This window comes from Labeo rohita, chromosome 2 (genome assembly GCF_022985175.1).
Source record: "Labeo rohita strain BAU-BD-2019 chromosome 2, IGBB_LRoh.1.0, whole genome shotgun sequence".
Lineage (NCBI taxonomy): Eukaryota > Metazoa > Chordata > Actinopteri > Cypriniformes > Cyprinidae > Labeo > Labeo rohita.
In genome coordinates this window covers 20,123,121-20,149,201 of record NC_066870.1, presented here as the reverse complement: position 1 = coordinate 20,149,201, position 26,081 = coordinate 20,123,121, and the positions used below count along the sequence as shown (strand labels likewise).

Below are 26,081 nucleotides of genomic sequence, written 5' to 3'. Positions count from 1 at the left end.
GACTCTTTATGGTTTTCTGTATCAGGACATAATAAAAAATTATTTGGTCCTTGGCAGGTTTTAAAATTTGGAAAATAAATCGTCAGATAAACATCATCACATGACATATCACACTGTGTCATTATTTATTTAAGAAAAATACAGCTAAGAGGGAAAGGCCAAAGTTAGGACACCCTATGAGTCAACTGCCTGTAGCAGCAATGACTTGAAGCATTCATTTTCTGTGTGACTTTATCAGTCTCTCACATCGTTCTGGAGGAATTTGGACCACTCTTCTTTTCCACTTTGCGCCAGTTTATTGAGATTTGTAAGCATTTGCGTATGCTCAGCTCTCACCACAGCATTTGAGTCAGGACTTGGACTAGGCTATTGCAACACCTTAATTCTGTTCTTTTCAGCCATTCTCTTGTAGATTTTCCGGTGTGCTTGGGATCATTGTCCTGTTGCACGACCCAATTTTGGCCCAACATTAGATGTCAGACAAATGCCTTCACATTTGTCTCTAGAATACTTTGATATACAGAGGAGTTCATGGCCAACTCAATGACTGTGAGGTGCCCAGGTCCTGTGGCTACAAAACAAGCCCAAAATCATTAGCCCTCCTCCAGCATGCTTGTCTTTTGGTATGAGGTGTTTGTGCTGATATGCTCTTTAGGTTTTCACCAAACTTGGCGATGTGCATTATGGCCAAACATCTCCATATCATCCACGTCTGTTCAAAGGACATTATTCTAGAAGACTTGTGTTTAGTTCAGATGCAACTTTGCAGATCTAAACTGTACTGCAATGGGTTTTTTTAGATAGAAGAGGCTTTCTTCTGCCAAGCCTTCCAAACATGCCATTTTTGACCCATATTTTTCTAATGATATTGTTATGAACTTTATCATTTAACATGTTAACTGAGGCCTGTAGAGTCTGAGGTGTAGTTCTTGGGTTGTCTGCCATTTCTCTGAGCTTTACACGGTCTGATATTGGGGTGAATTTTCTGGGACGTCCACTCCTGAAAGGAGAGGTGTCTGTTTTAAATGTCTTCCACTTGTGAATAACCTTTAAATAGTTTGGAAATGGTCGTATTACTCTTCTCAGATTGATAGCAGCAACAATTGCTTCTCTAAGATGATTGCTGATGTCTTACCTCCTTGGCATTGTGTTAACACACACCTGAAGGCTCCAGACCAGCAACCTGTCAAAGCTTATGCTTTTATAGAGGCACTCAGACTTGCTGATGATCAGTTAATCAAAGGTATTTGATTAGCAGTGCTTGTCTGTTATTTACCCTCTTAATTCCAATGTTAACGGTAAGGGTGTCCTAACTTTGTCACACATGGTTTTTCCATTTTGGCTTTATTTTTGTTCAGTAAAAATGACACGGTGCAATTTGTCTTGTGTTGTTGTTCATCTGAGGTTTTATTTTCAAAAATTTAAGACCATCCAAGGACCAGTTTTGTTTTAATGATGTCCTGATACGGAAAACCATGGAATTCAATAGGGTGTCCTAACTTTTTCACATGACTGTATATATTAATTACAAGTTGTTTTGATTAATCGCAAAATAGATTTGACTATAAAAAACCCACAAAAAATTATTTAAAGTTATTTTTGTGTTAAATTAGAATTTTACAAGTAGACTTTACAAATTGTAGCTTTATAAAACAATATTTTTTTTGATTCAAAATTATGCATTAAATGCATTAAATTATGCAAAAACACACAATATTGTGTTTAAATTTTTTTTTAATTAAAATTACAGATCAGAAAAATACAGAAATGTTTTCCTCAAAAAAACATTATATGTACACTATATGTGAATCTTTGTTTCGGAAGTAGACTTCTCCTTTAACTGCATGGGCTAATCAACCAAACACTGACTATTGATTTTAACATATTACTTTGTATTTTAAATTTAGTATTGTCCAGATTACTAAAACAGCCGTGTCACAAGATACCTCTTACATTTCACAAGATGCCTCTTATATTAAATTTTAGAACAAGATAAACATTTATAAAATACACTTTCATAGAGATTACAGCAACATTGTCCTACTGTACATCAGATACCAATCTAACTCGAGCCATCAAGCACCCTCTTGAGGAAGACACAGGAATCCTGCTCCCACTTTCTATACCTCCCTTACTAATTCCTCCATTTCTCATGTATACTAATGGAAAGTGTCAGCTAAATGACTAAAATGTAAATGTAAAGGGAAGAGATGGGCTGAGTTAGCACTCCTGCTGATGCGCAGTGTAAACACACCCACACACACAGGCGCTGCTCAAGTCAGCAGCGTCTCCTCTGGCCTGTCAGCCTGGCCGCTTACAGACTTCATTCCTTACAAGGTTGTGTATTACAGACATCATATAGAGCCTGTTGAGAAAACCTTCAAAATGTGAGATGCGATCATCTTAGATGAACTGTTTTTAAACAGATGTTTTCTGATAAAACTCTCGGTGTTGGAACACAAAAATATCTGATACTTAACTGTAATGAAACGCTAATGTTAGCAGCAGATTATTATTTAACATATTTTAATAGTTTTACGTAATTACTGCTGGTAGCTGGTGTAAACAGACACCTGCAAAAATGCGTAAAGCATTTAGCTTCTAAAAGAGAGTATGATGACATATTTGCTTACTAGAAATGAGATACATCTTTAATAATTCACTCATATGCACAGATTTAGTCATGTAAACCAGTGCGCATCACTGTGTGAAAGATGATAAAATGTGTGTTTAAGCATTTAAACCTTGACCTCCTGTCACTGACAGCATTTGTATTGCGTCTGCCGTGCTCTGACCCTTTGCTCAGAGGACAAGGTGAACGATACGGTCGCAGACAAATCAATTCAATCCCGCCGACTCGTCTGTCCTACAATGACAGGACGCTCTCTTCAAGTTCATGTTCTTAAACACCCTGACAGGGTTGTTTCAGATGACAAACCGACGGAATTAACCCACCTCCATTTCCTCAGGCAAATGGTCTTTCAGCCATACAGAAACATCATAACATATTATACTCGACATCCATAATCACAAGTATCGGCACGCATATTAAGTGCCCTTAACATCCCCTAATGTCGGATCTTTTTCAAGGACGGAGTCGTATATGCTCGACTAATCAGCGTAATCCTGAGTGATTTTTAAGACTACAAAGAAGCCATCCAGGCTGGACAGGAATCTCTGGGTTTTATTCCGATATCTCAAGCTGCCAAAGTGTTTAATGCGGATCTAATTCTTCCCAGATGAGACCTGAGAGGAAAAAGAGAGACCTCAAGAGGGAATAGAGAGAGCTTGCTGTCATTCTGCCCCACGAGAGGCAATTAACACAAACCGTCTGGCTAAAAAGTACACAGGCGGCCATATGAGAAGAAAGGTCAAGTGCCATCCGAACTGTGGGTCCCATGGTGAAACTTTGTCCGACAACCACTCACACTGGTGGCTTTATTTGTTGCCTTGTGTTTAGCATCGTAAAATGACATAAAATACAGCTAGTAACACTGACAGTTTTTTACGCAATGACTGTAGCAACTGTGTCCAGCTGGACTCTACACAGAAGATATTTGGGTTATGAGGATGACCTGCAGATTATCACAGTCTGGGGGTAAAAGGTTAAACACAATGCATAAATCTTTTCAGTGTGTTGACTTCTACGGCACAAACCCATTACACACTGCTGACAATCCTATGAAAATATTGTATGCAGACTAAGCTAAGAGCTGCAGAATATATGTGCAATGGATAATGTAGATTTAGATGCATGTTAAGCATGTTGCATTGGTATGGTATTTTATTGTCCTTTTTGGCATATGATACTGTCATTGAAAATAAAAAGAAACTTGTTTTATTTCATAACATGATGTATTTTTTGAGTGTATCAGGACAAACTGAATTTGAAGAACAGGGTAAATTGAACTTTTGTTTTCTAGGAAACATGTAAGTATCTATTGTAGCTTCTAAAGGGCAGTACTAAATGAAAAAATATGGTATTTAGGCAAAATAAGAAAAATTTACACATCTTCATTTTGTGCAAAAGTTTGCACCCCTGGCTCTTAATGCATTGTTTTCCTTCTGGGGCATCAGTGGTCATTTGAACTTTTGCATATGAGTCCCTCAGTTGTCCTGTGAAAAATGGATCTTAAAATGATACAGTCATTGTTGGAAAGGGTTTAAACACACAAAAAATGTTGGAAAACCAAAGAATTTGTGGGACCTAAAAGATTTTTTTCTGAGGAACAGCGCAGAGTTCAACTGTTCAGGACAAACTAGGGACTCGTGAGTAACTATCACAAAAACAAACGAACAAACAAACAAACAAAAACAAAAAAACAAAAAACCCAGCTGTGTATCATCCAGGTAACAACACAGTATTAACAAATCAAGTGTATGTAAACTTTTAAACATTTTTATAAATTCAACTATTATTTTCTCTTTAAGATCCAATCTATTTATATGGTATGTAAGATAAATAAAAACACATAATCTTACATTAATAATAAAGATAATATTAATAATAAATATGTTTTGTTTCCAGAACGGCACTGTATTAAATTATTACTGTACTAAAGGCAAAGAAATTATTATATTATATTATATTATATTATATTATATTATATTATATTATATTATATTATATTATATTATATTATATTATATTATTATATTATTATTATTTGGTAAAAATCTAATAAAAATTAATAATAAAAACATATAAACATTTACATTTAAATAAATGTTATACAGCCTATAATATTTAAATAAACAACCATATAAACATACGAACAACCCAGTAATGATGTTAGATGTATAAACCTGAAGATAAAAACATTAATTCAGTTAAAATGTATATGTATAGCACTCTTCACAACAAATATAAATGAAAAAGCAGTTTTACACAGAATTTCTGATTAAAGTAGACATAATGTTGAAAGCAAAGCTGCTGTTAAACAAGAAAGCACATGATTGAGCATGTGTCAAATTAAAATAAAGTCTGTTCAGTCCCACTGTCCACTCCAGTGTCTGGCACACTGCCCTGGAAATGACCTTCACTGTGAATGTGTGCATGAATATGCAAAGGTATTTGTACTCCAAATCCTCACTCAATCACTTTGTCAGCAATAAAATAAAATATCTAACGACAAAAGAAAGCAGGAAAAGAATGGAGAATAATTTCCTCAACCAAGGCAGATAACAAGAAGCTGACAAAGCCATCCAAGCAGCGACTCTCCAGTCTGAAAATGTGGAATAATGTGGCAGAGCGTCGTCACAGCTTCCACTGATAAATGCTCGCTTCCCACTGCTGTACTTGTGAAAGTGTTTAGTGTGTGTGTGTGTGTGTATATATGAGTCAGGCATCAACTAAGAGTGACTGTGACGGGCCTTCTTCTCCAGCAGCAGTATTATCCCATCCATATCTCAGCCTCGAGCTCAGCCCGCACCAGTATTACATGCACGTCATGTACAATCACACTTCACCCCTCACACACGTCCCCACACACACTTTGCCTGATTCCATGCTCAACTCAACCAGAGAAAAAAAGAGTTTAGGAATAACAGGCAAGCATATCATCAGCAATGCTTTTTCCAATTTTTGTTCTTGGTGAGAAAAATTGCACAGAAACCCACTGCCACCTAAACCGAAACCCCATGTATCCGAATTGTGGAGTGTTCACTGTGCCATTCTTAACAAAGACATTCTATTATATTAAAAATACCTAATGTAGAACAGGTCACTTCTTTATTTTCTTAGCTATGTAATTGAAGATGAATCATTTATCACATTTTGGCAGACTTGCATTTAGACTGTATTTCACTGTAAACAAAAAAGATTAAGGTAAAATATACGCTCAAATAATATAATCAGATTAACTGTATCAGAATAATAGTTATACTGTATATACAGTGCTTTGCGAAAGTATTCATACCTCTTCATTTTTTTCACGTTTTATGTTGCTGCCTTGTTAGATTGCTGTAAATTAAATTTTTTCCCACATCAATCCACTCTCCATACACCATAATGACAAAGCAAAAACAGAACTGTCACAACTTTGTAAATGTATTAAAAAAAAAAAAAACTGAAATAAGTATTCATACCCTAAACTCAGTACTTAACTGAAGCACCTGTACAGCCTCAAGTATTTTTGGTGATGGGACAAGCTTTGCACATCAGCATTTGACAATTATCTGCCATTCTTCACCTCACCTCTTCACCTCTCAAGCTCTGTAACGTTGGATGGGAGCAGGTGCACATTTTCAGGTTTCTCCAGAAATATTTGATTGTGTTTAAGCCAAGACTCTGGCTGGGCCACTCAAGGACATTCACAGAGTTGTCTATAGCCACTCTTGCTGTGTGCTTACGGTCACTGTCGTGTTGGAAGGTGAACCTTCCGCCCGGTCTGAGGTTCTAAAGCTATCTCTATTTTTTGATGTGTTGAGCTTTCCTTCTACTCTACTTCAGTCCCTGCTGCTGAAAAACAGCCCCACAGCATGAGGCTGCTACCGCCACACTTTACTTTTGGGATGGTACTCTGCAGGTGATGAGCAGTGCCTGGTTTCCTCCATACATGATGCTTGGAATTCAGTCCTTCTCTATCAATTGCTCAGTTTGGCCAGGAGGCCAGCATTAGGAAGAGTACTGGTTGTTTCAAACTTCCTTAATTAAGATAACGGAGACTACATATGTCTGTGAACCATCAATGCGGCAGACTTTTTTCTGAACTCTTTCCCAGATATGTGGCTTGTTTCTGAGCTCTACAGGCAATTTTTTGACCTAGGGCTGGGTTTCTACTCTGATATGCATTTTCAGCTGTTAGACTTTTACAAAGACGTGTGCCTTTCCAAATCATACCCATTCAACTGAATTTGCCACAGGTTAACTTCACTTGTAGTGTAATAACATCTACAGCAATATGAGTGCTCCTGAGCTAAATTTCAACTGTCCCAGATAAGGGTATGAATACTTATGCAGTAGAATGATTTAAGTTTTTTATTTTTAATGAATTTGCAAAGTTGTTAAAAATAGTTTTCTGCTTTGCCATTATGGTGTATGGAGTGTAGATTGATGTGGGGGAAAATTTTTTTTTAAAGCAGTTTAACATAAGACAACAACATAACTTTCGCAAGTCACTATAGTATTGTTGAGGCCAGAGGCCTTTTTATTATTTAAAGGGAACCCCGGGTATTAGGACTTGTATGGCTTAAAATAACGTAAATGATGTCTCTTACTAAAATATGCTGTAGAAACCCCATTAAAAACTTAAGTTGTTTGAAAAATTTACAGTGTTTTATACATATTTTGCACTATGGGGGCCGCCATTATTTTGATTACGTGAAATGGTTGCACTCTGTGAGCTACTAGCACTACCTGTTGCTATTTGTACTGCAACACAACTTGGAATACACAAATCAGAAAATAATAAACTTATACAATGGTACGTTATGTGGCTTTTGGTTGTAATTTTCAGTCAAAGGGCAACAACAGAAGAGATGTATGTCTTTACTGCTTTTCCTAGCGATAAGAAGAGGAGAAAAGAATGAGAAGATGCCTGTGGACAAAATAAAACTTCTTAAAGACAGACATCTTTGGACTCTTCACTTTAGCCCTGATGCCTTTGAGGCTTTTAGTAGACCACAACTACTAAAAAAAAGTTACAAATGACAGAGACAAGAAACGCCAAATGCCATCCTGGCAGGACGTAAACATGTCGATGCCTGTCATGACGCTGCAGCCACTGAAGGAGTTTCTCAGCATGGATTTCACTCGATATCCAGGGGTGTTTAAGACTCCTTGTGGGGAAAAATCAATGTTTCGGCATTTAGTTTAAGCCTACGCTTAATCCATTGCTACCTATAAGCTTTTTCAGTAGCTGTGGTCATCATATCAGTATTTTATTTTCCGACTTGTGTTACAGTAAAATTAGCAACAGCTAACTCCAGTAGCTCAGAGTGCAACCACTTCACGTCATCGAAATAATGGCACCTCCCATAGTCCAAAATATGTATAGAACGATGTGGATTTTCACTTTCTACTACATATTTCAGTAAGAGACATCATTTATGTTATATTAAGCCATATAAGTCTTAATACCTGGGGTTTTCTTTAAGATAATTTGATAACTTGTTTTGTCAAGATGATGTCACTATAAAAATCACTAAAGGCCTGTTTACACCTGGTATTATGGCGCATTTTTGCTAAAGACAAATGTAAAAGACATGTAAAAGGAATCATGTGGTCAAATGTGTTCAAACAGCCACAAAAGATGAATACTTGTCACACACTGACCTGCATTCACTTCATTTCCCGCTCACTTGTAAGCAGCGTAACAAGCTTCATTCATTCAAAAAAAAGTGAGTGTGATGTAGCGTGTGATGAAATGGAGGGCCCCATTGAAATCCATACAAGTGGTCACAAGGGACCCATTTAAAATGCATGTTAATACCAGGTAAAAATGTTAATGTGTTTTTACTGACCACTTGTGATTAAATCACCAACTATGCATACAAATACCAGGTGGAAACAGTGTCAAATTATTAAAAAATAATGCATGGCCTGTGCTTTCACATCCAGCTAAAAAAAGTAAAATAAAAAATAACTACACAGTAGAATATTGTCACAGTTGTGAGACTTGAAGACACATTTGGAGACAAAAAATGAATCACAATCACAAATATTTCAAATAATGCCAAAATTGTGAAGCCAAATTTAAGAGAAATACTTGTTGGGTGCTGCTGTAAACCAAACAGTTTCAGTATTCAGTCCTTATCTTGTTAAAATAACCAACACTGCATATTTCCGCTGCAAAGTTTTCCCACAGCTTCACTTCCATCCTGAAATTCAATGGACATGCAGATAAACTACAGATGAACACTGCCTATACATTTAGATCTAAATTTAAGATATATCCAGCAATTTTTCCACACATTTTCAGTCTAATATATATTTTTTCTCTGTCTGCATGGAAGCTGCAAGGCCACACACTTGTGTATCCTAAAGGGAAAATTGATCATCAGTCCCTGAGATGGCAGCTGTGGTATTTTCCTGCCGTACAGACTGAGAAGAGTTCTAAAATAGCCTCCATCCTTTGACTATGAGTCTAAATGATAGCTGCTGCCGGGCCAGGAACACAGTTTAGAGGCAGTGGGAGGATTTCGCAGTTGCAGCCTGAGGGACGTCACGGCCAAAGCGTCATTGGAGCGCTCTGTGCAGTCAGCCTTACAAAACGGTACAACGCTGTGCAAACAAAAGCTCCACACTGCAACAGCCCACCTGTCAACATCTAACCCCTGGCTGCTTCTCTAAACTTCCTGCCTTTTACTTCACCACCTCTCTTGCTCAATCTCTGCCTGTTAGGGGTCAGAAACCTCAGCTCGTGTTGTATAGCTCAGGCTCGCTTTAATATTTAAGAAGCAAACACCACTGTGTAAACACACACATGCTCCAGGTTTTAATGTTTTAACCTTACTGATATAAAGCAACAAGTTCAGCTAACTAAATCTGTCTCGACTGACTGAACTGACACGTTCAAGGTCCAGAAAGGTAGTAAGGACATTGATAAAACAGTCCATGTTACATCAGTGGTTCAAACGTAATTTTATGAAGCTACGTAAATACTTTTTGTGCGCAAAGAAAACTAAAACAAAGACTTTATTCAACAATTTTTTCTTATCCGTGTCCAAAATGTCCTCTTTTCTGGCATTAAAAATGTCCTAGTCCTGACAGAGGAATTTAAAGCTGCCCATTCATGCACGACAGTCTAATGCCTTTTTATGAAAGTAATACTGGGGAATGGGTGACATTAATGGAAGAAATTGCCCATCACATTCATTCATGACTCGTTTAACACGTGAGCGTGTTCCTGAGAACAAGCCTCATTATGTTTTCTGACTCATTGTCTGCCCCCTGTGGTGAGGATGAGATATTACACACTAATGGTTTGCTAATTAGTCATACTAAAAGACAAATACACAGCAAAACCAAGCCATTAACAATTTATCAAAAGCTGCATGTTATTATGATAAAATAAACATGAGGAACAGCTTCAGTGGAACATTCTGAACATAAACAATAAAGTGTAAAATCCTAAACTTCGCTACACTCCACTTCAAAGACTTTGCGCACTACCCCAAAGGCAGTGTTGCAGCGTGTGATAAGGGCCTGCTGCGTACCAGGCAGATGGTGCCGCTCTGTTCGTCTGAACACACAGTGGTGTTCTGAAGGGGATGAAGAGAAGGTAGGTGCCCTTTCAATGTCAACCCTGACAGCTCTCTCAATTAGCCATCTCATAATTCGTCTGGTTGGGTCTCTGTGGTGAGGACATCTGGAAGGGCCCACGCTGGACGGGGATGACTGGACACTGTATCTACAGCTCAGCGATACAGGATCATTCACTCAACCTCATGTCGTTACAAACCGGTATGACTTTCTTTCCATTGTAGAACAAAGAAGATGATTTATAAAGTGTCTCACTGTTTTTTTTCCAAGTCAGTGGGGGTTGAACACAACATTGAACCCTTGTAACTTTCATTATATGAAAAAAAAAACCCTGTAGAAACATTCTTCAAAAGAAGGTCATAACAGTTTGGAAAGACATGAGGGTTAGTAAATGATTAAATAATTTCCATAATAGGTGAACTATACCTTTAAATTACCACCAAATCACTATTCAGGGACTGCATATTCTTTCTAACTTTATTTTTCTATGTAAACGCCCGTTCACATTAAAGATGATGACTATAATAACTATAAAGTTTTATTAATCATTCTAATTCTGTAAGAAGAGAGAAGTCCACACCATAGATATAACTACAAAAATACACAGAGGAAGATATCATTTGAATCTTTTCAGAACATTTTTTCCCCAGCTAATGAAGTAATATAAACAATCAGAAGATCTGAAGCTCTTTAATGTTAATATTACATAACTGCACATAAAGTTATGTCCATTGGAATAAACGCTAAAGTAGTTTATAGTTACCATAATTGTAATTTTTGGTTTGAGCTGCCTTAAAGGGATAGTACACCTACAAATGAAAATTACCCCATGATTTACCCACCCTCAAGCCATCCTAGGTGTATATGACTTTATAATGTCAGTGAATGGGTGTTGAGATTTTGAAGTTCAATAAAGTGCATCTATCCATCATAAAAAGTATTCCACATGGCTCTGGAGGGTTAATACAAGCCTTCTAAAGTGAATCAATGTGTCTGTGTAAGAAAAATATCCTTATTTAAAAGTTCATAAACCGTATTGTCTAGTTTCCACTGTCGTACATGCATTCACAAGAGAGTGATGTTCCAGTGTATGACATAGGACAAAGGCTGCCAGGTTTTCACAACAAAACCTGCCCAATTGCTACTTAAAACTAGCCCAAAACTAGCCCAATCGTATTTTAAAGGGGGGTCCCCAGTTAAAAATCGCATTCTGGGGGATAAAACACACGTTTTTTTGTCGGGTTGCCCAGGCAACACTGCATAGGACATAGGTGTAGCATAAGCTCCGGTGAAAATATGAAAGTCTCGCGAGAAACAAGATTTGTTTACGAAAACAGTCTCCTCTTGGCTTATATTGAATTGTTCAGACATTTTTCTTTACAAATCCTCGTTTTGCACTTCTAATTCGTGAGTGGTGTTTTGTTTTGCTCTCTACTGCGCTTCTGTGTTGTCACTTCTCACCGGTGCTTATGCTACACCTGCCTGCGTCCTACGTCATCCACTTAAACGCCATTCTCTCGTAAACGTGCGTATGACAGTTAGCTGAAGATAGAGATTACACCTTACAAAGTTTTAAATATTGATATTGACCTTTATTAACCCCCTGGAGCCATGTGTAGTACTTTTTATGATGGATGGATGCACTTTATTGGACTTCAAAATCTCAACACCCTTTCACTGCCATTGTAAAGCTGGGAAGAGACAGGATTTTTACTCTGATTGTATTCGTTTGAGAGAAGAAAATCATATGCACCTATGATGGCTTGAGGGTGAGTAAATCATGGGGTTATTTTCATTTTAGGGTGAACACATTTTACCATTTAATCAATCAAGTCCCACCCTATACTTTTTGGCTGAATGTCCTGTTTCACATATTACAGAAGCAAAACTGGTAGCAAAAGGCCAGACCAACCATACTGACTTTGACCCTAACAAACACCATTCAAACGCACAACAATTCTCATTGTCAATTCAATGTCGGGCACAGATAGAAGGTCAGGTCATGTCTGTCACATCTCTTTCCAGAGTCACCCCAGCCAAGGCATCACATCAGGCTCCTGCTCTCTTTTGAGCTTTGTCAGCATGTGAAGTTTAAACAAATGGTAGCTATTGATTCCACAGCCCTGCCAAACTACATCTGCCTCTGGCTGGCAGGTGCAGCCCATGTAGAGGAACACACTATCTCTAATTATCCACATCACACATCTTTCAGCAGCTGGCTGAAACACAAGCGGATGGTTATATAATCTCGCCACGATATATACAAACCAGTCATTTTTCATTGTTTGCTTAGTTTGTTTTAAATGATGGATGTCAAATGCAGTGGTACTTGGGTACCAAGTAAATTAAATTTCTCAAAATCTTGCCAAAAGGTTTAATGCAAACATCATGCATGTCCACATAGATTCGACAAAAATACAAATACAGATGACGACCCATCAAAACAATAAAGGCTAGTTCTAAAAATACAAAGCAACTGTCAGTCTACAGTCATAAAATGTTTTTGAAGGATCCTGGTTGCTTGCGTTCTTGTGTAGATTACACTGGGTGAGATGAATTGAAAAGATTGGTGTGTCTTAAAACATCACTGCCCTCATATCGATCCAAGGGCCAAACCCTTTATACCATGCTGCCTCGAATTATTTTTAAAATATCCCCGTAAACAAGGTCTGGTTGCTTATCAAGAGGGATGGCATGAAAATGAAAGCTTTGAAATAACAGTTTGTCAGTTCTGACAGGCTGTATCCCAGGTGTTTTGATCCAATCCGATAGGAGCACCATGCTAATGGTCATAACCAAAGCTGTGACTCACAGATGCGGCTCAAAATCCTGCACTTCCACTCAATTAAACTGACCCGCAGGTGACGTGAGCACTAACGTGAGACCCTAAAGGTTGTCCTATAAGTTTTCAAGAAACTTTTTTCACTTTCCAACCCTTCAGCCAGCTGTCTTCTCTCGATAGATGCACTGAGGCTGGTGGCCATATGTTGGCTCTCTGACTAGCCGCAGGCATTTGGAGAACAGTAGGAAGACGAGTGGAGAACACAGCACTCAAATCGGCATTAGTAGTGCAGTAAGAGACTGTCTCAACAGCACCATATAGAGTGAATGCAACTTCCAATAAGGATTACGACATCAAACAGCTCTCTGAGCCTCCTGATTTATTAAAATTCAACATGTCAAAGTTTGAAGTGTTGTGGATAATCTCTCATTTAATGTTTTTACTGACAAGTATTACATACTTGGGCTTTTACAAACAAATTGCCAGTGTGAAAATTCCATCAGAGATCTTGTCAAACTTCAAACCTGTTTACAGTTTACAACCTGCAGCGACACAGCAACCGGAAGTTAATCATTTTCAGAACGAATTGGTGATTTTTAGCGACTAGTGTCCAGTGTTTTTCTGTGGAGCTTTGATGATTAGTTTCTTGTGAGATAAAGTAGTCAATAGTGTTGCTATTTCATAGTTTTATCACATTTCGTTATGTTGCACTTTATGTTAAAATTAAACGAACTGGTGAAGTATTTTCTTTTTTTTTTTTTGAGGAAAACATTTCAGGAATTCTCTATATATACTGGACTTCTATGGTGCCCCCAAGTTTGAACTTTCAAAATGCAGTTTAAATGCAGCTTCAGAGGGCTCTAAATGATCCCAGCTGAGGAAGAAGTTTCTTATCTAGTGACAAAAAGACAATGTATATACTTTTTAACCTCAAGTGCTCATCTTGTCTAGCTCTGCGTGAACTCTGTGTATTCCGGTTCAAGACAGTTAGGGTAGGTTGAAAAACTTGCATCTCATTTTCTCCTCTCACTTCAAAATCATCCTGCATCGCTGCAGAATTACCAACCCAGTGTTTACAAAGTGAACGTGCAAAACCCCTTTACAAAAAAAAAAAAAAACAAAAAAAAGAAAGCGATGTAGGATGATTTTGAAGTTAGAGGAGAAAATGACATGGTAGTTTTTTGACATACCCTAACTGTCATGAACCGGAATACAGAGAGTTTACCAGAGCAAGACAAGATGAGCATTTGAGGTTAAAAAAGTTTTAAAATTCAAACTTGGGGGCACCACAGAAGTCCACTATATGGAAAGAAATCCTAAAATGTTTTCCTTAAAAAAAAAAAAAAAAAAAAAAAATTCTTACAACTGAAGAAAGAAAGACACGAACATCTTGGATGACAAGGGGGTGAGTAAATTATCTGTAAATTTTTGTTCTGGAAGTACACTTCTCTTTTAATATCAGCACAAAATCTGTATTGCGGGAGCTTCATTGAATGGGTTTCCATACTGTCCCAGATCAAGTACAATGCCAAGTGTCGGATAGAGTGGTGTAAAGCACATTGCCACTGGACTCCGGAGCAGTGGAAACTCGTTTTATCAAGTGACGAATCATGATGGTGTATTTAGGTTTAAAGGATGTCAGGAGAATGTTACCTGCCAGACCGTATTGTACTAACTGTAAGTTTTGTGGAGGCAGGATATATTGGTATGGGGCTGTTTTCAGGGGCTGAGCTAGGCCCTCTACTTCCAGTGAAGGGAAATCTTAATTCTTCAGCATACCAAGATATTTTTGACACTGCTATGCTTCTAACTTTGTTTGGGGAAGACCTTTTTCTATTCCAGCATGACTGTGCCCCAGTGCACAAAACAAGGTCCATAAAGACATGGTTGGATGAGTCTGGTGTGGAAGAACTTGACAACCCTACTGAAAACCTCTGGGATGAACTGGAACTGAGATTGTGAGCCAGGCCTTCTCATCCAACATTAATTCATCTCACCCGACAACAACACCTCACAAATACTCTACTGGATGAATGAGCAAAAATTCCCATAGAAATGCTCCAAAATCTTATAGAAAACCTTCTCAGAAGAGTGGAAGCTGTTATAGCAAAGAAGGAACCAACTAATTCTGTCATTAATTACTCACCATCACATCGTTCCAAATCTGTAAGACCTTCATTCATCTTCGGAACACAAATTAAGATATTTTTAATGAAATCTGAGAGCTTTCTGACCCTGCATAGACAGCAACACAACTGAAATGTTTAAATGACCCAGAAAGGTCGATACAATAGTCCTGTGACATCAGTGGTTCAACCGTAATGTTCTAACGATACAAGAATACTTTTTGTGTGCAAAAAAACTAAACAAAAATAACGTGTTATGGTACTCTCATGAACTCTCGAATTTCTCGAAAATTCGAGAATTTCATCAGAAATATCTTAATAGATTCATCAGAAATATCATAACTCTCGAATTTCATCAGAAATATCTTAATTTTTGTTCCAAAGATGAACGAAGGTCTTACAAGTTTGGAACAACGTGAGGGTGACTAATTAATGTAATTTTTGGGTGACCTATCCCTTTAAAACACTGAATGGGTGATTATACGACAGATAATGCATTTTAGTTAGTTTTAGTAGATAATATAATTTCTGGATAAAATTCACATAATTTAAAAGATGAGACTTAACATTCTGAAAACAATTTTTTCCACGAATAGCTCTATGACATCAGACTTAAATTGATAAAGCAAGCCATATGAGTATTTCTACCTATATACTTTACAGCGATATAATAAAAAAGTAAATAGTGGAGAACTGTGCCAGAAATAGTCTGCATTCTGAGTGAGTTAGATTCATGCACTGATAATCTTCAGCTTGTTCATGATATGATGTATTATGCAGCACTGCTGTATTCAAATGCTTTCCCTGCAGAAATAAAACTGATTCCTTGTCAAAACAGACCAACATCTTATTTTTACAGTCAATACATTTGTTATCAGTTACACAGCCCACCAATAACGGCCAATAACAAATGCATACTAGTGACCAACAGCATGACTTTTAGCACAAACAAAGGGTCTTTACAATCACATGTAAACTAGGGCAAAATATTTTAAAGAACAGACAGGCTTCACCAACAGCTTTAGTTTAATAGTAAACAAAAGCCTTGCATTTTCGAAACACTGTCAGCACAATTTTATGAAAATGTCAGCTACGATGAAATCAAACTGTGATCTGATGCTAGGGGTGGATTAGTGATCACTGGGGTTTCGGATGAAAGAAAACCCCACAGCAAAAGCAGACACAGGTCACACTGAGTTCACACATCCTGCCTGACATCTGGATCGCTGTTGGTCACTTAAAATATCACAATCAAACTCTTATTTGCAATTTTTTTCAAATCTCAGCTTGGATGTTGAGCACTTACATCTATGTGTGTATACATTTTTTGTTAATATACTCAATTTTCCATTTCATGTTTTGCAATAACAGGCTACTTTCAGAGCACACGCAATGCATTATCTCTATACATCAGATTAAATCAATCAAATTGACTCAATCATTCAGTTCCCCATTACCGCTGGTATCGCCTCATGGTGCTAATAAAAAGCAAATCAGACACATCCTGTCAGGGCTTCTGAGGATAAACATGTTGTGACCCACAGAAAAGACAACAAATGAATATTGATTCTTCCTCTGGCAACCTCCTTGATACATGATAGAGAGTTTATATACTGCTAGAGTGAGCTGCTCGGTGACAGAATGAAAGAATGACAGAATGAACGACAGAATGATAGATAGAACAATAGATAGTATGATAGAACAGTAGATAGATAGATAGATAGATAGTGTATTTTCAGGCTGACCTGTGCTGCTCTGGATGGTTCTGACAGTAGTGGTGGTCCTCGGGGGGGAGGCTGGGAGCAAAGGCCCGTCGTCGTCCTGCGAGCAGCCCTGGTCGATGGCACGCACGTAACTGTGACTCCTCATGCGGAAGCACCCGGGCATGGGCAGGTCCAGAGCGTCCACTGCCTGTGACTCCATTTCACTGAACACACTCTCACACACTGCCTCGATCTGCCCGTTAACCTCAACCTCACTCACCTGCAGGCAGAGGAGAAGAGAAGAAATATACAGAGAGGGAGAAAAGACAAGAAATAACAATTAGAAAAGAACAGTCAGGAGAAATAACAGGGCAGACCCACTTACCATGGGGCTCTGTACCGTAATCCTCCACTAATATTGGCACCCTTGGTAAATATGAGCAAAGGTGGTTGTGAAAATAAATCTGCATTGTTTATCTTTTTGATCTTTCATTCAAAAATTTCATCAAATTCTAACCTGTCACTGAGACAAAACAATACAAAGTGTGTGTGTGTGTGTGTAATCTCATTATGAATTAAATGTTAAATGGGAATTAAATATCTCTAGTTCACGTTGGCCACAATTATTGGCACCCAATTATTACAACATCCTTTTCCCAAGATAACAGCTAAGTTTTCTCCTATAATGCCTGATGATTTTAACGAACACCTGACAAGAGATCAGAGAGCATTCCTTCATACAGAATCTCTCCAGCTCCTTCTGATTCCAAGTCCATGTTGGAGCTCCTTCACTTCATTTCACCCCATTCATTTTCCATAGGGCTCAGGTCAGGGAACTGAGACGGTCATGGCAGAAGCTTCAATTTGTCCTCAGTGGCACATTTATGCTTTGATTTTGGATCACTGTCCTGATGGAAGACCCAACCATGACCCATTATAAGATTTCTAACAGAGGCAGTTGGGTTACATTTTTTTTCTTTTAGTATTTGATAGAATCCTGCCTTGTATCTGAACAAGATGTCCAGGACCTCCGGTAAAAAAAAAAAAAAAAAAAAAAAAAAAAAAGCCCACAAAATTAAAGATGCAGCTAAATATTTAACCGTGGGCATGGGGAACTTTTTATCACTGTTTGCACCAAACCCATCTGGTGAGTTTGCTGCTAAAAAGCTCCTTTTTTAGTTTCATCTGACCATAGAAGCCAGTCCCGTTTGATGTTCCGGTCGTGTCTGACAATTGAATATGCCGGAGTTTGTTTTTGGATGAGTTTTTCTTGAAACCCTCCCAAACAATATGTGGTGATGTAGGGGCTGTTAGGCTTTCTGACCCCAAGACACAACCAATCTCTTCAAATCTTCAACTGTAACTCTACCACACTGTAAAAAGTTTTCACCAGTTTCAACTTCAAAACTTAAGTTAAGCAGCTGCCTTAATTTTTTTTTTTTAGCTAAATCAACTTAAAAAAGTCAATTTCAATTAATAAGTTAAATCAACTTAAAAGTAGAAGTCATTTTAACTCACTTTATTGTAGTAAGTTGAAATGACTTGTAGTACTAAGTAAAATTTTAAGGCAGCTGCTAAACTTAAGTTTTTAAGTTGAAACAGGTAAAAACGTTTTACAGTGCATGCATTAGGACTATATAGACACACATCCTTTTCCAGGCAGATTCGTAACATCTTTAGATGTTTGGAACTTCTTAATTATTGCCCTGGTGTTGAAAATGAGGATTTTTTCAATGCTTTAGCTATTTTCTTACAGCCACATTCAATTTTGTGAAGCTCAACAATCTTGTTCTGCACATCTGAACTATATTCTTTGGTTTTACACCTTGTCATGGATAATTAAGGGAACCTGGCCTTTGTGTTCCTCATATTTATAATCCTGTGGAACAGGAAGTCATGGCTGGACAATGTTATGCTAGAAAATGTTAATATGAATATGTTTCAGAGATATTTTACCCAAAGAATTTCTAGGGGTGCCAAAACTTGTGGCCAACATAGATTGGAGAGAAACATTTATTTCATAATGTGAGTTTCCCCTCCACCAGTGAAAGGTTATAATTTTGTGAATTTTTTGAATGAAAGATCAAAAAGATAAACGATGCAGATTTATTTTCACAGCTGCCTTTTCTCATAATTTACCAAGGGTGCCAATATTAACGGAGGGTACTGTATATAGGGGTGCAGAATCAAAAAAGGGGAAAAACACAGCCAGGTGTAGAGGTATCATTAGGTGCAGGTGAAAAACACACAAGGCAGTGGCAAGAGGAGGAAGAGTCAAAAAAAGAAACATAGTGAGGCCTGAAGGACAGTTTTACAGGGTAAATGAAGGTGCACACCACACCAGCAGGGAGGAACTTCTCAAGTGGGTTTTATTGACACGGTGGAAGACAGGAAGACAGTGCTAGGATCAACATGTTCATTAGTGTTGATCGTAACAGAAACCGAGGGTGGACGAGAGCCGGGGGGGTTAATGAAGACGTGATACGTAGAAAGAGGATTGTAGAAAGGGTGGGTGTTTTGGACAGGGTGTACAGCTTGAAACTCTGTCCCAATCACTCATGAGAGCTAGATGGGTATATTCTTATTTGCTAACTGTGAAGTTTAGAGTCATACGCCATCTCCAAAGTCTTTACAGGAAGGTCTAAAGCATTTCAAATGCTAATATTTCAAAACATTCCTTATTCATTTTGTTTTTTGGTCTTCCATCAAAAAGCACATGCCATCTCGGAGTCAACGTTGGCGCCAAATGACAATGATGTAATGCTTGCCATTTTGTAATTAGCATGACAAATCAGTGCTTGGGGACTAAGTGTGCCTAAGACGGATGAGTAACTGTCTGATGCATGCCATCCCAGTTCTATGAAACATGGAGCATGTTAGTTAGTTAGACGTATGCATCTGTGACTGAACAATGTTTTTGGTGATGGCCCAATTGGATTAATCGCAGGTCCGTTTCATGGTTTTTAACTGGATTTGATGGACTAATCTGGACTGATTTTGACCTTCCTCCCCCTGCACCCCGCTATGACGGTGTGTTTGGGGGTGAGCACAAACCTGGCTGATGGTGCTCATAGCCCTCATGTAGCTCTCGTTGCGTGAGCGGTATTGGGGAGAGGCTAGCAGAGCTTTGGGGTCCAGGGTGTCCAGGCTCCTATTGATGGAAACTTCACTCACCGCCCGCAAGTAGCTGTGACTCCGGATCTGCAGCTTTGGAGAGTGTTCTGTGGAGATACTGTGCATGGAGGAGAAAACAAGAGATATTTATTTATTTGCTGAAAGAGAAAATTTTAGTACTTGCCTATATATATGTGTCTATGTGAATCAGAGCATTTCCTCCGAGCAAGCAGGGGAGGCAGTGTCTCCTCAAAAAATTGGAATATTACAAAACACAACATCAAAAAGTGTATAAATCACTACTTTTTTTCTAAAGAAACACTGCCTAACAGTGACACCAGTGGGAGCTGGCATCTCTATCGTCTCCCCTGAGCCCATTGAGCTTTAACAGACCCCCTAAAGCATATGGTGAGTTTGGTGGGGGGTATTTGAGAATGAATGGAGAAAATTCATGTGAGAGGAGGGAATGCCTCAATCACCATATGATTGGATATGACTGTCTGTGATTGGCTGTGACTGGTTTATGCGATAAATCCCACCTCTTTTGTTTAAGCACATTCACAAATCAGTTTGAATGACCAATATAATGTCATTAATAGGAAGACTGATTAAAAAAATAAGTAAACAACTCACACACTTAGATATAACCACTTTGTTACGTCAAAAATTGATTTGAAATGTCCTGAAAACATGATCTGCAGGCTTTTAGTGAGTTATAAGCTTAGTGAAATTTAAAGTAAATCTCTGTGACCGATTCTGATGAGTATTTTTATACTTTATATTTTTAATAAATTATATTATTATATAAAAATAAATTAAATTTCACCACATTTTTGTTTATGCTAGTACATTTAATTGCAAATTTAACATTTAAATATTAATGCAGTCATTATATTTAAAATAATTTATGTTTTTTTACATTAAATAATAATAATCATCATTTTTATTTTTTTGTTAAAATGATTTTATTTTAATTCTATAAAATGTATTCATAAATTAATATTTTAACATATTTATTTAGCTTAATTAATATATTGTTGGGACCAATTATTTGGTTACAGAAAACACTTTTAAAGAAGTTCTAGAACAAAAATTTACAGACAATTTACTCAACCCCCTTGTCATCCAAGATGTTCATGTCTTTCTTTCTTCAGTCATAAAGTCGTGTTTTTTGAGGAACAATTTCAGGAATGTTCTCCGTATCGTGGACTTCTATAGTGCACACGGGTTTGAACTTCCAAAATGTAGTTTAAATACAGTTTCAAATGGCTCTAAATGATCCCAGCCAAGGCAGAAGGGTCATATCTAGTGAAACGATTGTTTTTTTTTTGTTTTTTTAATTACAATTTAATTGTACAATAAACTGCATTTTGGAAGTTCAAACTCACGGGCACCATAGAAGTCCACTATATGGAGAAAATTCCTAAAAATTTTTCCTCAAAAAATAAATTTATTTATGACTAAAGAAAGAAAGACATGAACATCTTGGATGACAACAGGCTGAGTAAAGTATCTCTATTTTTGTTCTGGAGTTGAACTTCTTTAAATAACTGGTGACGCTCTGGTCATTCTTCCCTAGATGGCATGATGCAAACAGAGAGCCACATGTAATTTCCTCCAGTCAAACATGTAGCATGTTCTTTGACGTCACAGCTATTAAAAGCATTCAGATATCACACTCCTCGTCAAAGCCCCTTCATCAGGGTGCGTGGGGTGTCTGTAAGCAAATCAAACGCTCATGCAAGACCTCTGCATGTGTCCAGCGCACAGCAGCCTACATTATGGATGTGGCTCTTTAAATAGATAAAGGGACAGCTCCATCAGGTCACTCAGGCATAAAGCAGGTGAGACGAGTGCAGCACACGGGCAAGGAGAGAAACAGCTAAACTCACTTAAGGCCGCCCACGCAGCCCAGCACACACATGCCCGACATTCGCGCTGACACTTTGCTGACAGGCAGACACCTTGCATCCGCATCAGCAGTATGGGAATTAGTGGAAGCTCCAGCACTGGCGTAGATCTCCCACCCTCCATCTGCATGGCTTCACACATACATAATAAGTGAACACAGCAACTCCTCACGGAGCGGTATGGTCCAAAACGCCCCAGGGCATCTTCCTACACTACCGGAGAACAGAATGGCTAAACTTCACAAGAAGCGCTCGGGGGGGCCACATCCCCCCATGGTGAACCTGGCTTTAGGGAACTGGTTATGCATGATGTCATCGTTGCGGAATAAGCCGATAAGTTTCCGCCTCACTGTCGCGGTCGTCTCGACGGATTGGTCGCTGTGCGATTGTTAATTACGTCAGCCATTCACAATGCAGCGCTGCGCCTCACGTACTTTCTGCTGCAGTGGCAGCTCCCCGAGGCATCTAAGACTGTCTATTTTCATGCTTCACAAAGATACGGAGTTGTATCTGATGACTAATGTACATGTGAGTTATGTTGTGTTCCGAGCTATAAAATAAGCAGCTCCGCTCGTACTTAATGTAAAGAACAAGCTCGATAAATATAGACATCAAACGCTTACTTAGTATTATTAATCATAAACAGAGAAAGTTAAAGGTCAAAGCACTGTCCCCTGGCATATAATCAGGGCATTAGTTGGTTGGAAGGATTGCGACAGTACTCTAAAGCAAACAAAACCTCCCTTGCACACTGGCATTTGAAGCTTTTCTTCGTCAATAAACAGATAAAACCATCAAAATGCGGGATTGAGAAAATTCCACAAGATGAAATATTTATGAGCGTTCATAATGCCAGAACAGTATTACAAATCTGCAAATCCTCCAATCCTTGTCTGGGCTTTCCAGCGTGCTTAGGGTGGAATCTCGAAGCACTTTCGTAGAGCTTGAGCAGATATGAATCTGAAATTGAAGCAAATAAATTACACTGCTGTCTTGTCAATCCTGCATGTCAGACAGTGTTAATCTCACCAACGAAATTACAGAAGAAAATGTTAACAAAGGATTTTTGGTTTCACCACTGATGAAAGTGAGATGAACAATGTGTATCATGCTAAGTATAAAGTTTAGGATAGTATGTGTATGTGTGTGTTTAAAGGGATAGCTCACCCAAAAATGAAAATTCTGTAATTAATTACTCACCCTCATGTCGTTCCAAACCGTAAGACATTCGTTCATCTTTGGAACACAAATTAAGGTATTTTTGATGAAGTACTAGAGCTTCCTGACCCTGCATAGACAGCAGTGCAACTACCATGTTCAAAGCTCAGAAAGGTAAATTGTTAAAACAGTCCATGTGACATCAGTGGTTCAACCTTAAGATTATGAAGCTATGAGAATATTTTTGTGCGCCAAAAAAACAAAAATAACATCTTTATTCTACAATTTCTTCTCTTCCATGTCAGTCTTCAACACACGTTAAAGTGAGAAACCACGATGCATGCGTGTGGTGCTGCTGACGCATCGGATTTCATGAAAAATATCGTAATTTGTGTTCCGAAGATGAACAAAGGTCTTACGGGTTTGGAACGACATGAAGATAAGTAATTAATAACAGAATTTTCATTTTTGGGTGAACTAAATTCTTAAATTCTTTAATAAAATAAATGTAAAAATTATATTCTCTTTTATTTTGAATACTGATTAAATTTACACTTTCATCAGGTAAAAATTACATGAAAATAAAATGAAATAAAAAGAATATGACAATACGGATTACATTTACTAGATGCCATGTGACAAAAAAATAAGAAAATTATCACTGCACACCAGTGTATATACAGTCGCTGTCAAAAGTTTACATACACCTTGCAGAGGTGAACAAAATATCATAAAAGGATAATTAAAAAGGCTTTAATTAAATGAAAGAATTGAATATTAAAATGTCATATATAATATACTAAAATTATATGTTACTTCAGTAAGTAAAAATGTGAAAAATTATGAATATGATACAAAATACTCATACATATTCAAATGTTTCTGTCAAACTGCCTGAGTTGAAGACTGGAGAAGTATATATATTGGGGATAAAAAAAATGTAAGAACAAAGTAATAGGGAGTTATTTTCTGATTTCAATACACCTTCAAAAAGGAAACATTTTGAAAATAAAATATTTTTAAAAAACGTCCGTAATTATCTTACATGGCCAATTCTACCTAAAATGAAGGATATTCCGTTTAGAATTATTAATCATGTGTATTCAGTTGCTGAAATTTTATGGAAAAGATTCCATTTTGAGGTAGATCCTTGTGTTTTTTGTTTAAAACAGCCTGAAACCATTTATTTATTTATTAATTTATTATAATTTATTTATTGTCCAGTCACTTTGCTGTTCTGGCATGATCTTTACAACTGGCTAAATATCGATATCAATACTGATATTCCATCACTAAATTTGTGTCCGGTTTTGGTTTATACAAATTATCTTTTGAAAAAGATATAATTGATGTTATACATGATTATTACATAGGGTAAATGTCATACACACAAAAGTAAGTGGCATAACAGTACACCCTCTTTAAATTGTTTTATAAATGAATGCCAAAAATACTTTGAATCTTATCCAAAGATAATCAACCCCTTGGGGAATTGTGTAAAACTATGTATGAGTCTCTTTCCTTTTAAGACTTTTAAGTTTTTTTCCCCGTGCAACCCCCTGAACTGTTTAAAAAATGTTTTTTTTTTTTGTTTACGTATATATATTAGAGCTGTAAAACAATTAATCATGATTATATGTATATATTTATACCTGTATATAATGTAGATTATAAATAAATATTTTACATATAAACCTAAAATATTTTTCCTTAATATATCCATGTATGTGTGTGTATTTATATATACATAATAAATACACACAGTACATGCACATACAGTATGTAAACACAAACTTTTATTTTGGATGCGATTAATCATGATTATATATATATATATATATATATATTGTTCTAAAAGAGTGTCAAAAAAAAAAAACACTGCACACCACACTACACAAAGGCGCAAGAAATGAGAACGGATATAATAATGAGAACAAACAATTGATTTAATGAACTCAGCCCACCTACAGACCATTTGAGCCAACCTCTTTAGACGCATTACAGCACAAATCTGTTACTATGGCAACCTCACAATGACTTACCTAAACGTAGACCAACCCCCGCTCACAAACACACACGCTGTACTCACATGTGCAATAATGTGCTGGAGTCTTTAAAACCCCAACGACGCAGTCATATTGCATATTAAGCCTGCTAAATATATCTGTGGAAACCTGCAAAGTCAATTAATGCTCCAAATAAGTGACAAGCTCCTGCTGCTTACAAGACCTCAGTCAACTGACATGGGAGGTTGTTTTACAATGCAAGAGCTTTTAAGGAAGTCTCTGGGCTAATTAGAGTAATTACTTGTACCTTTGCCACTGCAGTGGCGTGGCATATTGTGCTTCCTTAATTAAATCCGCACTCGGCTCCTGACTGGCAGGAATAATGGTGTTGTGTTACCGTGGAGACGCTGACTGATATCTCCGCTGAGGGAAGCATGTCTGTCTGACCATCTAATCTCACACCCTTCAATGTGTCCGCACGGATCCTTTATGGGCATATCAGCTGCGGTTCTGCCCGTCAAGCTGTGCTAGGAGCCCCAAGTCATACGGCAGGTTGGTAATTAGTGCAGAGCTGAACCCTGGCTGATTAGCCACTCATTACTCAGCAGTAACAGAAAAGCCTGGTGACCTACATTAACAGGAGTCAGGTGCCCATGGGGAAGCAGGGCACGGAGGTACAACAGTCCAACCCAGTCAATCTGAGCTTAAAGCTGGACTAAACCAAAGGAGGAAGACAAAGACAACAGTTCAGAGTGATAGTCAAAGGGCACAAATGCCCAGCTCGAGGTTAATGCTTTGCTTAAACTTTAAATTAAATGTAATATCTCTCAAATCCAAAATGCTAGTCATTTGATATTATTTAATTTATACAAAAGCGAGTCTTTGACGCCCCTCTGGATAGACTGCTAATGGATTTTCAATTTGAATCGCAAAGACATGATTAATTTGAATTGCGCACCGACCTAGAAGGCAAAAGCTTTTGTATATCACATTCAAGTTCTCAGCAAATGCTTTTCTAACAAAGCAATTTACTGTAAAAAATAGTAATGCATAAAAAAAGCAAGAAAAAAAAAGAAAA

General features: G+C 37.6%; 1 protein-coding gene across 2 annotated transcripts in view; it reads right to left on the bottom strand.

Annotated features, from left to right (window-relative positions):
- dlgap1a (discs, large (Drosophila) homolog-associated protein 1a) overlaps positions 1–26,081 on the bottom strand; it is a 129,074-nt gene that overhangs the window by 17,484 nt on the left and 85,509 nt on the right. For both annotated transcript variants that reach the window (XM_051131005.1, XM_051131013.1), the window contains exons 5-6: positions 19,870–20,047; positions 16,858–17,095 (exon numbers count right to left, since the gene is read on the bottom strand). In XM_051131005.1, the coding sequence (XP_050986962.1) occupies positions 16,858–17,095; positions 19,870–20,047 (416 nt within the window). The remainder of the gene's footprint in view (positions 1–16,857; positions 17,096–19,869; positions 20,048–26,081) is intronic.